The following is a 13375-nucleotide window of genomic DNA, read 5'->3' on the forward strand; positions in this document are numbered from 1 at the left end:
TTAATTATCCGCTATGGGTCCACACGGTATAATGGTTGATTGTTTATTTATTTATTTGAAATATACTTGTTTTATGTTAACTCCTTATTTCAAGTTCCCCCCTTGACAGACACAAATGTGGTGGGACATAAGCAAACATATTAAAAGGACTTTATCCTTTCAAACCAAAACATTCAAGATGTCAGAAATACCGGGTTACCGGGATGGGTATTTTACAAACAATCGCAGCTTGCTCTATATGTCCGGCACAATCGGCACACTGACAAAAAAGATGACCTAAGATTGGTGTGCGGAGGGACCTACACTGCCCATAACCGCATATCAGTCCCATATGGATAGGAAATCAAGCAAAGATGGGACTGATATGGGGGATTATGGGTAGTACACGTTGGCGTAATCCCAATTTCAAGTGCAAAGTTTGTTATCCTAACTTTCGCTTCAGTCAAAAATATTTGTTTGTTATTGGCGAATCAAAGCAAAGCCTATTTTTCAGATCCGCAATTTCAAAAAAGAATTTTTTTTACTTTGGCGTGGTTAGAGATGTTATGCCTCAGAACATCCCGGCGGTGCCGACTGGAATTGAACCCAGGCCTGCTGGGGTGAGAGGTAATTACGCTTACCACTACACCACAGCACCGCTTTTTACAAAAAATGATGATGTACTAAAAAAAATGTCATGCAATTTGAAAGATTTCAAAACATCATTACCATTTTTACCCACCTGCCATCTGTGAGTCAATCTTCACTTTGATTCTTCAATTATTATCCTCACTTTCGGACCACCAATAGGCCTTTTTAAAGGGAACTTAACGATCGATTCAACCTGGTGGTGAATAAGAGAACGTCAAAAAGAGTGTTGTGAGAAGAAATTTTTGCCTTGAGACCGAAGGGGATGACTCTATCTACGATGCAGAAAAGATTGTGTTTTGCTATGGCTAGCTGCGCGCACGCTGAGTAGATAGAAAGAAGATTGGTGACGATTTTGAAGATTTCCTGCTAAAAGATGATGCTCGATGCAGGTAGATGTGACAAATGAAAGAAGATTTTTCGAAGATTGATTCGCTTGTGTGAGATTTGTTGAGCATCTAAACTTGAGATTTAGATGTGTCGCCCCCCTCGCTTGAGACATAGGAAGCGGAACACTTTTTTACTTTTCCTGATAAATTGATTCATCTGAGATGCCCCAAAACTTAATCTACAGTTGAAAAATTTAATTCTGTAACGGTTTTGCAAACATCCTACTGGTGTACAGGAATATTTTTGTTGCGAAAAATGGAAAATTAGAAAAGTGCTTTAGTGGTTATGATCTTCCGGATTTCTTGTGTGTGGATAGTTAAGGTACAAATCAGTTCAGATCTGTGGAAAATCGTACAATAAGACAATTACCGATAGAAATTGGCAAGATGTTGAATGAAAAATGCTTAAATTTGCGTTGCGAAAAATTGTTATTCTGATGTAAACAAACGGTTTGGTTGACGTTTCTTTTCGAAATCGCGTGGCGCACTCTACGTTGGTGGTGCATTAAAAAGGCGTATTGATGAATCTACGCGAAACTGCACCAGTACATGCGACACCTAGGTTTGAAATCCAAAACCACAAAAGTGATGATGTACTAAAAAATATTCCATACGATTTGACAGGTAGCAAAACGTCATTATCATTTTAACATCATTTCCATCTGCTGGACGACCGTAACGTAAATTCATCATATAGAATGCATAGAATGGACTATTGCGCGTTTAACTTGCTACTGACAGTATATGAGCAAGTTAAACGCGCACTCTTAAACCTGCTGTGGATTTACCTCAATCAAGACCTCCCAACTCTGTAATCGTAAACTTCACGCATCAAGTAACAAACACTTTGATTGAATGTATGATATTTGCTTGTACGATTTGTATTTTCCCCCTATTCCCGTTAATCCCCGGTTTCCCTTACTGGATGTACACTAGGGTGAGTCAAGTTTCTATGGTTGTGTTCCGTACTGCTCTTTCAATTTGTATTGAGGTCTCCAATAACTGTGCCGAATTTGAAAGAATTTGGCTGCGACTTGGATTTGCGGGAGAATTTTAAAGTTAGTTTGGAAAAATGTATGAGAAACAGAAAGAAAATATATATTAATTTAGGCAGTGGCGTTTCCTTAACCTCAATCTACCTGTGCACCAACTCTCAAAACAAACAATTATCAAAATATTGGTTGCAAAGGATAGATATCGAGTAGACTAGAAGATTAAGTGTATTTTTCAACCGATTCGAGTTTAAATCTGGTTTTGAAAGTTGGTGCACAGGTTAAAAGTGAGGTTATGGGACGCCACTGCATTTAGGGTAGGGAACGGTTTAATCAGCGGGCGACTGTTTTAATGCATTTTTCACATTCAAATGTCAATCAGGCTGTTTTTTAACTATATGTAACATGTAATTGTGAGCATTTAACCTGGAACTGGACGATTGGAGTGGTATGACAACCGGAGTCTAGGAGGGAATAAACATTATCATTTTCTTTATCCTACTGATTCGATTGTGGTGGTGTGAATTCTACTCCAACAGTTTCAGTGAAATTGACGCACCCTTCTTAACAAACCATCCTGTAGGAAGCTTATCGTGGAGGCACCATATTCGAAGCGGTTCTTAAATCGACGCACTCAATAATTACGAATTGCGTTATTCGATTTGTTGGATCGTATCGTTGGAAGGAGATTCTTAAATTTTCGTGGATTTCGCGTAAGTGCCTTTGGTTACGGGTCCACTCCTTCGTTTTGGCCGTTCATACAGCGATATTGTGAATATAGATCGGTAGCTCAAATTGATCTAGCTATTAAGTGGAGCTGCATAAAGGGTGATACGGTCAAAATTTGGTCAAGGGAAAACGCGTGTAAATCGGTGAAATCGTTTATTTAAAAAATCAAATTAAATTTCTTTTTCAAGTTCAATTAGTATAAAATTCAGGAAAAATATTCAGTTAGGCTTCCGCTTTTCCAAATCCGAATTGCCGGGCCTTACGCTTGACCCCTGCCATCAGATTTTGTACAGCCACCTTGTCCACCTTCTTCGCCGCAGAAAGCCAGTTTGCCTTGAACTGCTGCTCGCCCTTAGCAGTTTTTTTGGTCTTCTTTAGGTTCCGCTTGACAATAGCCCAGTATTTCTCAATTGGGCGGAGCTCTGGCGTGTTGGGAGGGTTCTTGTCCTTGGGAACCACCTGCACGTTGTTGGCGGCGTACCACTCCATGGCCTTTTTACCGTAATGGCAAGATGCCAAATCCGGCCAAAACAGTACGGAACAACCGTGTTTCTTCAGGAAAGGCAGCAGACGTTTATTCAAACACTCTTTCACGTAAATTTCTTGGTTGACAGTCCCGGAAGCTATGAAAATGCTGCTTTTCAAGCCACAGGTACAGATGGCTTGCCAAACCAGATATTGCTTTGCGAACTTTGACAGTTTCATGTGCTTGTAAACATCTGCTACCTTTCCCCTTCCTTTTGCCGTATAAAACTCCTGTCCCGGAAGCTGCTTGTAGTCGGCTTTGACGTAGGTTTCGTCGTCCATTACCACGCAGTCAAACTTCGTCAGCATCGTCGTGTACAGCCTCCGGGATCGCGCTTTGGCCGTCGTATTTTGTTTATCATCGCGATTTGGAGTCACTACCTTCTTGTAAGTCGATAGTCCGGCTCGTTTTTTGGCTCGATGCACGGTTGTAGACGATACACCCAGCTTATTTGCGGCATCTCGGAGAGAGAGGTTAGGGTTTCGCTTGAAACTACCGGCAACTCTCTTTGTCGTCTCAGCGGCTTCCGGTTTTCGATTTCCCCCCGATCCAGACTTCCTGGCTGTCGACAAACGTTCCCCAAACACTTTAATTACATTTGTAACGGTTGATTTGGCAACTTTTAGCGATTTTGCCAACTTTGCGTGCGAGTAGCTCGGATTTTCGCGATGCGCGAGCAAAATTTTGATACGCTGCTCTTCTTGCTTGGACGGCATTTTGACAACTGAAGAGTGAATTCCAAAATCTAAATAGGAGCAACATTCTACACGCACACACCTTCAAAATGAGGGGTGTTCAGGTTTTTTAAATTCAAAATTGAAAGAAATACGTCAAGTTGATATTGACCAAATTTTGACCGTATCACCCTTTACAAGATAAGATCTTCGAAGGGATGGTAGCTACCTAACATACATTACATACATACATGTGACATGTAATTTTGAAGATTAAAAAATGTCATCCTGAACATGGTACACAAAACCGAGGGGGACAACTCTATCTACGATGCAGGAAAGATTTTGATTTGGTATGGTTAGCTGTGTCGGGTGAAAATAAAATCCCAACTTTTTCCTGCTTTTCCTGATTTATTTGCCACCCTGAAACTGGGAATGTTATAAGTTAAACACAGAACCACCCCAACGTCATCAACTTTAAAGTCACCTGCACCAGGACCGGGACCAATGCGCACCTGCACGGAGAGAGGGCAGCAAAATCAAAGGTGGACACCAGCGAGAACATGGGGGCATGAAATATCGCGGACTACGTGACTGAAGGAACATCGTTGCTAGGTACCAGGTTAGCACTTTTAGGACAAAAGGCAGGACAGCTAGGTATTTGACTATAAGGAATTAATCATTATCAAGTAAGTATTTCGTAGCATTTTTTTAAAACCGAATTTCCGTAACAAATGTTTTAAGCTATACACTGCCTATAATTGCATATCAGTCCCATATGGAAAAAGAAGGCATTGAGAAAGTGGCCGTCAAAGTTACGAAGTCCAATTGCTATGTAAATATTTGAAAAATCATAGTAAATTTATTGATCATTTTTATTTAAATCAGCGAAAAATAGGGCAATTCGAAAAGCAGAACTCTAACTTGAACTATGGACGATTGAATTTCAGTATGAGATTGATATGCGATTATTTTGCTTGATGGGACAAACTGACTTGATGTTGCTTTCACATTTTTCATGATCAAAGTTTGTAGTTTTATCCGAGGTTTTATCACATAATATAACAGTAAATGCCAATTGCTAGCGTTGTTATCTCAAAATTAACGAAACCCCATATGGGACTGATATGCGGTTATAGGCAGTTTACTTTTTGCAGCACGTTTAGGGGCTGCACATAAACTACGTAAACATTAAAATCTTCCCAAGTAGCAACGGAGGTGTGCTATTTGGGAGACTGATGTGCAAATGATTTCATATGCCTATGGTTTTGGCCACAAGTAGAACCGAAATTGGCCAGACTTATAATCCAGGTCCTATTACTGGACTTATTATCATTTGCTGCTTAAGTCTACGCAAATAAGAGGCTGCGATTGTATAGTCATCTATTAGCAGTGATAGGAAAGGCTAGTAAAAGTTCAACTTTGTAGTAGAAGAGATATTTTAAGCCAATAAAAAAATCAATGACCTTTAGTAAAATTGTCTAGGTACTTCTCCATTTCCATTTCATACCAGAATGAGCCTACCGTGGAGGCACCATATTCGAATCGGTTCCTAAATCGACGCACTCAATAATGTTTGACTATTTTCAATAATTATTTTTGAAATGTTACTTCTGCAAGTGTTAGTTCCTGTGCTGTAGGGATGTTGATGTAACAACTTTTAAAAAAATATCTTGTCAAAATCGAGATTCGATAAAGATTAGACGAGTGCGTCATCATTAGGGACGCGTCAAATATGGTGCTGGCACGGTACAGCGCACTGTGGTTCATATTGAAAAAAAAGCCGACAGAAACTGCCTGCTCATCGCAGAACCTGCCGCACATGGTTCATGGCACATGGATTACCGAGACTATTAAAGCGACTGTGGTAAGATAGAGGTATATTTGAATAATATGGTAAAAAGCATCATAGTTCATAAACGTTAAATATGCTGTATGATCAAAACTCCAAAGCTCAAATAATTATTTTTAACATATCTAGATTGAGATTACTCCGTTTATTTTAAACGAATTTCTCCAAGGGGGAATCAACTCTGCACACCTCAATCTGTGCCGATAGTTTTCGCTGTGCCGAAAGCTATGCCAAACGCTGTGCCGAGGCGTGTCAATCAAGTATCCCATGAGTTTGGCAACCCTGAAGATTGAATGACTTTATTGTGATTGTTAATGTGTGATAGTGAAAGAAAACGAAGCGTGATAAAAATAATGTTATATATGCAGCCTAAAATCACTGCTGCAGCACGGAAATTTCACCAGAATAAGCAAACCAAACCAAATCTGTTCCAAGAAGACTGATTGTAGCCCTGGTGCATGTCGGTTCCTTAGCTATACTCCGTCGGATGGATTCCGGAAAGCTGGATGTGGTTTTTCATCCGTGGCGTTGACTGTGGAACAGTACAACAACGATAACAACTGCGAGGTGGAGGTGGAACTGTTCAATCGGCTGCAAGCGGAGGACGGCTATATGAATGTTAGCAGGGATTTTGAAGAAAAAGTTTAACGATTTCCTCGAGGTGAACAACTTTGAGGTGTCGAATGTGATTCTGTTGTATGCCAAAAGAAAGATTCGAAGGGGTTAAGGATCGGGTTTGAAGTAACGTAACTGTCACTTTTGACTCGCTGATTTCTAGCTAACAGCCATTAAATCAAGCAATGTAATAACACCATCGAAGACATGAGACAATCCTCCATCTATTGTTTATTCTCAAATTGGAATTGTTATTTGTGATATATCGCCGATGGAAGTCAAAGTAACAGTTACTTTATATTGAGGTATTCCTGTATTCTTAGACGAATAAAACACAAAACAATGTTTAAAGAAAGCCTATCTAATATGTCGCAGTCTGCACAATAGGGTATCATAAACAGGATGAGCTACCGGTGGCTATGATCGCTCATCCGAGGAGGATGATTTGTACATGCTTGGCATACACAGTTTTGCTCACAAACTGCTCATTTGCTAATAACTTTGCACAAAGTTGACGAAACATAATTCTGTTTGAAGCAGTAGATAGAATAGAGTTTAGTTAAGCTTCTTATAGATACGTAAAAAAAAATGATATTTTAATTCTAGTAATAAACTGTATTTGATTTTGCGTTGCAAAAATGAAGTGAGAAATGCTCGCTGCACATCTCAGACTGTAAGTGTAAAAATTCATTGGTGTTGATTCAAATTATAAGATGTACATACTCTTTGCAAACTATGATCCTAATCTATCAATTACTTTAAATAACACTCAATTTCAACAACTGAGTGAAAAGTTATTAACAAATGAGTAGCTGGTGTGTACAACTGTGCATGCCAAGCATGGATTTGTATGACACCATGTATTTGGCCACCGTGCCTGTGGAATTGACCCATGTAAACCGTGATTTCTGATATTGTCGCTACCGGAAACGACAAGCAATTGTTGCAATCACGTTGGCTGCAAAAGTGGATGACCCTGAGGATGATCTAGTGATTGCTGTTGCTGGTTATGATCTCGGCACTGCTATTTATCACCACACTTTAACAACTCTTGCAGGGAATTAGGCGAAGTACTGGCTGCAGGAGCGATCCGAGCAAAGTCATACAGGTTTGACTTCTAATCCGGGATACGATCGTCTAGTCCGATGGATTTATTAAATTCATCTTGAAGCGAAGATCAGCGACTACCAATAAAGTGCAAAACCTTAGCAACTATTGGAAAATTGTCAGTAAAAAACCGTGATGCCGTTTTATAATATATTCAGTCTCATTCTTGTCAATTTGTGCCCTAGCGTGTCAAGCAGTTTGTCGTGATGTGTTTCGGCAGAGTGAACATAGTTGATTACCCCTTGGAATTTCTATTGATTTAGGTCATTTATTGATGCATTTGTGCAAAAGTACCTAAATTTGCCTGAATTTCCGGAGATGAACTAGAACTGGAAATCTCCTTAAGGTGATTCGCTGTGACATCCTTATTCTCGTGACCACTTCGAAACTTTAAGTGCACAAATATCAGCTTTTACGACACGTGCAACATTCAAATTGTTACTCCATGTTTGCTGCACTGCAGCATACATGAAGTAGCAATTTCAAATGATATGGGTACTGATTTCCGAGATTTGTGTAATTGAAAATTCGAAATGGAAGTGCATGTATAGCCTAGGTGACGGCCATTTGTGGACTCTAGAAGGAATCACCTTAATAAAGACAACCAACCAACCATCCTGAATTCAGCTATAGTTTAGTTGTACCGCTTTGTCCACTGGAGATTGCAGTACGTACCATTTTGTTCCTTGATATCTACCTATCTCAGGGCTGGTAGTGCTGATGCGATATAATAGTAGTGACTTTAGTGACTAAAATTACGGAAATAGTGACCAAATAGTGACTTGTAAATACTAAATAAGAAACCATTTATATGGTTACTTAGAAATTCAAACACAGTTTGATATGTCATGGAACTTAAAATCAAATTTCATAAATTCCTCTAATGTAATCGAATCTCACAACAGAATCTCCTGTGAAGAGCATTTGAAGTGATTTGAATAATTTACTTTTGCTTACGTAGTACATGATGACTAGCAAATAGTAATTCCCATTTTTTATGATCTTGAATTTTATTCTGCGGTCGAAATCTTTAAATATTTGATATATCTAGCTAGATAACTTTGATAATTTGCTAAGAACTTTTCAGAGAATTTATTCAGAATGATCTCTAAAACTTTCCCTTAAACTTAGAGGCACATAAGCTTTTACAAACATAGTTTACAAATTCTTTGCAGAACAATCAACAATATTCTTGGAAATAGATTATTTTCGTAGTTGGGAATAATTTACATCAAATATCACAATTAAAGTGGACATTTTATACGATAGATGAGGAGATGAAAGTCAAGAGCTTATAGTTCCGTTATAGTGTGGCAGTGTGAAATTTGTATACAGAAAGTAGAAAACGAACAAGGGGCAATTTTGAGGAAGGTACGAATAGGGTAGAGCACCTCCTTTACCAAGCTCATCCGTTAATGAGGGCTGGTGAGGGGTGTTTCCCCCTGCCACCACTGATAAAAGGGATGATCGCCGATTTGCCCATGTACCTCTGATGTGCGGAAACAGTTCTATCGATTGTTTCACACTCAAGTCGCCATCTGACGTAAACATCTACCCGATTCGTACCTTCCTCAAAATTGGCCTTTGCTCGCATTCTTCTTTGTATATACAATTTTCACACTGCCGTACTATTGTATAATTGACCCTCCTAATCGATCGTATAAAATTTCCACTTTAAGTCTGATATTTGAAGTTAAGCATCTCCGACTATGTAAATCGTTAAATTCACGCATGAAGTAATAACACATGATTAGTTAAAGCAGATTATTTTCGATTTTTAATTGATTCTTCTAGGAACTACCTGAAGGCTCCTTCCATAAATCCATGCTTAGAATTTCCATGTCATAAATTTCTGCTTAGAATAATCTTGGACTTCTCCCTTGCATTCAATCAGAATCCCATCCCCATAGTATTTCTCAGAATTCTCAAAACAAAAATCCATCACAAACATTGAAACTCTTCCCAGAATTCCTTTGGGATTGAATTCTCAAAATTCGATTCCATTGGAATTCTTCTCGGAATTTATTTCGAACTCTTTAGAATTCGCTTGCAAGTATCGTCACAAATCACCCCAGAATTCTTTTAGACCTATCCGCAGCGACCATCTTTGGAGTTCACGGGATTTTCATGGAATTATCATCAGAGCCCCCTTAAGCAAAATTTCAGAGCTAATTTCGAATTCTTATTAGAATTGTACCTGGAATCCTCATTCAATTATCATCGAATTCTTCTCAGAACTCTCGTTAAAATGCACTCACAATTATATTAGAATTATTCCCAAAATTGTTTCGGAGCTGACTTTTGCGTCTCTAATAATCTAAACAATAATCAAAAGTGACGCTCGTATGTGTTAAGCCAAGTTTAACTATATAGGTAAACCTGGCTTAATATTTAAGCGGAGAAGAAGAAACGGGCCTCAGAGCACTTAATTTTACATAAGACTTTCGTAGTCTGTACTTTGGTATTCTTCTCTGATATACCTTGGTGTCATCCCTAGAATCCTTTAAAATTCTCTTAAAATTTACTTTGGACTTTTAAAAGTTCTCAATCATCCTTGAAAGACTTTTGAAAATCCATCACAGATGGAAAGTTTGATGGAAGGTTTACAATTTATTTTTTGGGAAAGGAGGTATATTTTTCCCGATTTTATTTAATCGAAATTGTAGGCATTTCCCAATAGTTTTCCTGGTGTTCCAAAGTTTTGTGGTTCACACTGGTCACCCTGGTTAAAATTTTCAATTTTTTTTCGCTTTATTTTAGTAGTGAAAAAGTGACTATTTTTAGGGAAATAGTGACTTTAGTGACTTTTTGGTGTAAAAAGTAACTTTTTAGTGACTGGCTTCAAAATAGTGACCAAGTCACTAAAAAGTGACCTGCTACCAGCCCTGCTATCTGGCCGTAATCGCATATCAGTCCCATATGGATAGGAAATCAAGCAAAGATGGGACTGATATGCGATTATGGGTAGATAGAGCCGATCTGTGAATGTTTTAATTGGGTTCTTTAATGGTATTGAGGTAAATGCATATTCGTAATCTGCATTAAAAATGCATCCCAATCCAAAATTTTCATTAATGTCGGTACACTGGAACTATTTTAAATAAGTACGATTACATTTGCAAAAATCACCTTGTTAACGCCCCTCGGTTTCACTTTGCATGGGAGCGAGCTGTCAGTTTGTTAGTTTAGTGTCAAACAGTGAAGCGATTATTTTGCTTTAAATCTTGATTTGACAACCGCGATGAAAGTGTGTGGGTTCGAAAAAAATATCGCTGTGCTCAGAAAATGAAGCTCTTTCAGATGATGTATAAAAACCGATACATTTTTCAAAATTAAAGAACCCAATTGCTGATAATGTGTATTTGAATTTATTATTGTATTGATCAAATAAACGTTGTATCTTGCCAGAATTTCTAGATACCGCTTTGTTGTCTTGTACAAAGCTATGTACACTCAAGTCTTTTTTTACACGGGGGATATGTACCGTGTAAAAAAAGCCGTTTAAAAAAAAACCTACCGAGATTTTTATTTTTCACATGTTTAAATGTTTTTAAAAAATCGGATTTTGATGCCATTTGTAATTATAGCATGCTATGGTCCATATAGACATATTTTCTGTATTTATACCAAAAATTGTGATTTTTTTTTTTCAAGTATGCCCGAGGGGGACGACTCTCTACGATGCAGGAAATATTATCTTTTGCTGTGGCTAGCTGTGCGTACGCTGAGTAGATAGAAAGTAGATTTATCACGATTTTAAAGATTTCCTGCAAAAAGATGATGCGCGATGCAAGTAAATGCGAGAAATGAAAGAAGATTTTTCGAAGATTTATTCGCTAGTGTGAGATTTATTGAGCATCTAAATTTGATATTTAGATGTGTCGCCCCCCTCGAGTATGCAATTCGATTACCTATAGCTTGAAACGGATAATGTGATTGGAATCAAGTCGATAGGTTGTATCGTTGTCGAGAAATCGTTAAAAATGTACCGTGTAAATCGCGACAAACCGTGTAAAAAAGACTTCAGTGTAGTTGTGTGTCTTAGTAGAAGAAAATCGATCATAAGAGATCGATTTCCAGGGACTTCAATGAAAAATGCTTAATATCTCAACTAAAATGACAACTTAGTAAATTAGTATCTTCAGAAAAGTTTATGGAAATGATCAGTTCTACAACTTTGCACAACATTTCAATATCGCCAAATGTCACTCAAAAGGTAAAAAAAAAAATGTGCGTTGTAAGCATCTTAATATATGAACGACTATCAAATGCGTATTTACCTAACTAAAAACTTCTTCGAAAACACCAACTTCATTAAACTTCATTTTGTGTACATTTTTAGTAGATTGGTTGAGTGCTCAAATCCTACCGCTGTAAAACTCAACCCATGTGGTGTAGACATAAATGCAGTGAAACTGGTACGAAGAATGCAAAGGTCACACGACTGCCCTAGTCGAGGTAAGGCGCGAGAAAGGCATTTCTAGAATTCCATGCGTTGCATGCTCGCAATCGCGGCTTCTGCCGCTGTCTCCTGTTGTCAATAAGAAGAGGGCACAGCTAGCTCCTACGGCTGCCAGCGAAACCTTCGCAATTGTGAGCTTCCATTCAGCAACGGCAGCAGCGAGTGCAATATTGGGAGGAAAGTATGCATATAGTAAGTGGAAAGAAGAGCAAAACTATTGCATCGTCTCAAAGTCAGTCAGAAACAGGCACGTTATTAAATTTCCACTGTTACACCACCATCTACGTCGTACTACCGCCGCTGCTGTTGTTGCTGCGATGGAAGTCAAACTGGTCGAGTCTCGGTCATGTGTAATGGAAACTCTCGAGTGAATGAAAAGAAACAGAGAAGCTACTTACGGAATTGGTGTGCTTCAGACGTGCGATGGCATGCTTGTTGCTGACATTCCCGCTGCTGCCACCTCCGGTCACCGACGCCGCTACCGTTGTTGCTCCGCAGATTCCAATTCCTCCTAGACCTGACAAACCGCCGACTCCCACTCCGAGGCCAACAATGCTGCCGCTGCCAATGACCCCGCCACCACCGATGATGGCCGCAGATCCGTGATTGATTCCGAACTCGCTGTGGTCCGACAGACTAATTGGCAATTTTCGATCAGTCATTTATTGCCGTGTTTTCTCGCATTCGATAGCAGGAGATGTGAGGATATGTAACCACGGGGCTGATAGCAAACAAAGGCCTCCCTTCACGTCACACGTACACCCAGCCACTAACACACTGAGATATCGGGATAAAACACTCTTGCATACGCGGAACAAGCACAAGACGCGTGTTTCGGAAGATAAAATGCAACACAAAACATGTATATATATATATTACTGCACACGCGAGAAGAAAATTGATAATGCAGGAGGAGAAAAACTGGTTCTGCCTTTCGCCGTTGGCTGGTGTAGATATTTTGCCTTTATTTTCACTAGTCACACACAGACACTGGACGCACACAAGCGTAACCACGATATCACGATACGATATCACTTGCTGACTGCACTACTTGATGCTGCGGCTGCTGCTGCACTTTAAGAGATATGCACACTCTTTTTTTTATTTTTGCAAATTCACGTTCTACATCATTGCTGCAGTTTCTGGATCATCATCATCATTCACATCACTGGTCGTTAGCAAGAGATACACATTATACGGTACGCGCGCACCCGGTGGCCGCTGATATAAGCTTCTAGTCGAACATATGTTTGCTAGGTGCCCTCTGCTGTTGCTGCTGCTGCTGATGCCGTGGGTGCCACTTGCTCTGTGGGTCTCCTGCAAAGAGAACAAGTACAAGTATTTAGTATCGAGGTTTTTTTTTTGCTTATTGCATGATTTCCCGTTAGCCCCCATTCAGGAT

The 13375-nt window shown here is 39.2% G+C and overlaps 1 protein-coding gene across 10 annotated transcripts in view; it reads right to left on the bottom strand.

The window, feature by feature from the left end:
* The window catches only part of PDZ-GEF (PDZ domain-containing guanine nucleotide exchange factor), a 78825-nt gene that overhangs the window by 36304 nt on the left and 29146 nt on the right, over positions 1 to 13375 (bottom strand). For all 10 annotated transcript variants that reach the window (XR_010517675.1, XR_010517676.1, XM_065222838.1 and 7 more), the window contains exon 2: positions 12372 to 13290. Coding sequence is in view for 8 of the 10 variants with exons in the window: in XM_065222838.1 (XP_065078910.1) it covers positions 12372 to 12635 (264 nt within the window). In the remaining 2 variants the exon portion in view is untranslated. The remainder of the gene's footprint in view (positions 1 to 12371; positions 13291 to 13375) is intronic.

This window comes from Ochlerotatus camptorhynchus, unplaced genomic scaffold (assembly GCF_037179485.1).
Source record: "Ochlerotatus camptorhynchus isolate MF236.1 unplaced genomic scaffold, CSIRO-AGI_Acam_v1.1 ptg000015l, whole genome shotgun sequence".
NCBI lineage: Eukaryota > Metazoa > Arthropoda > Insecta > Diptera > Culicidae > Ochlerotatus > Ochlerotatus camptorhynchus.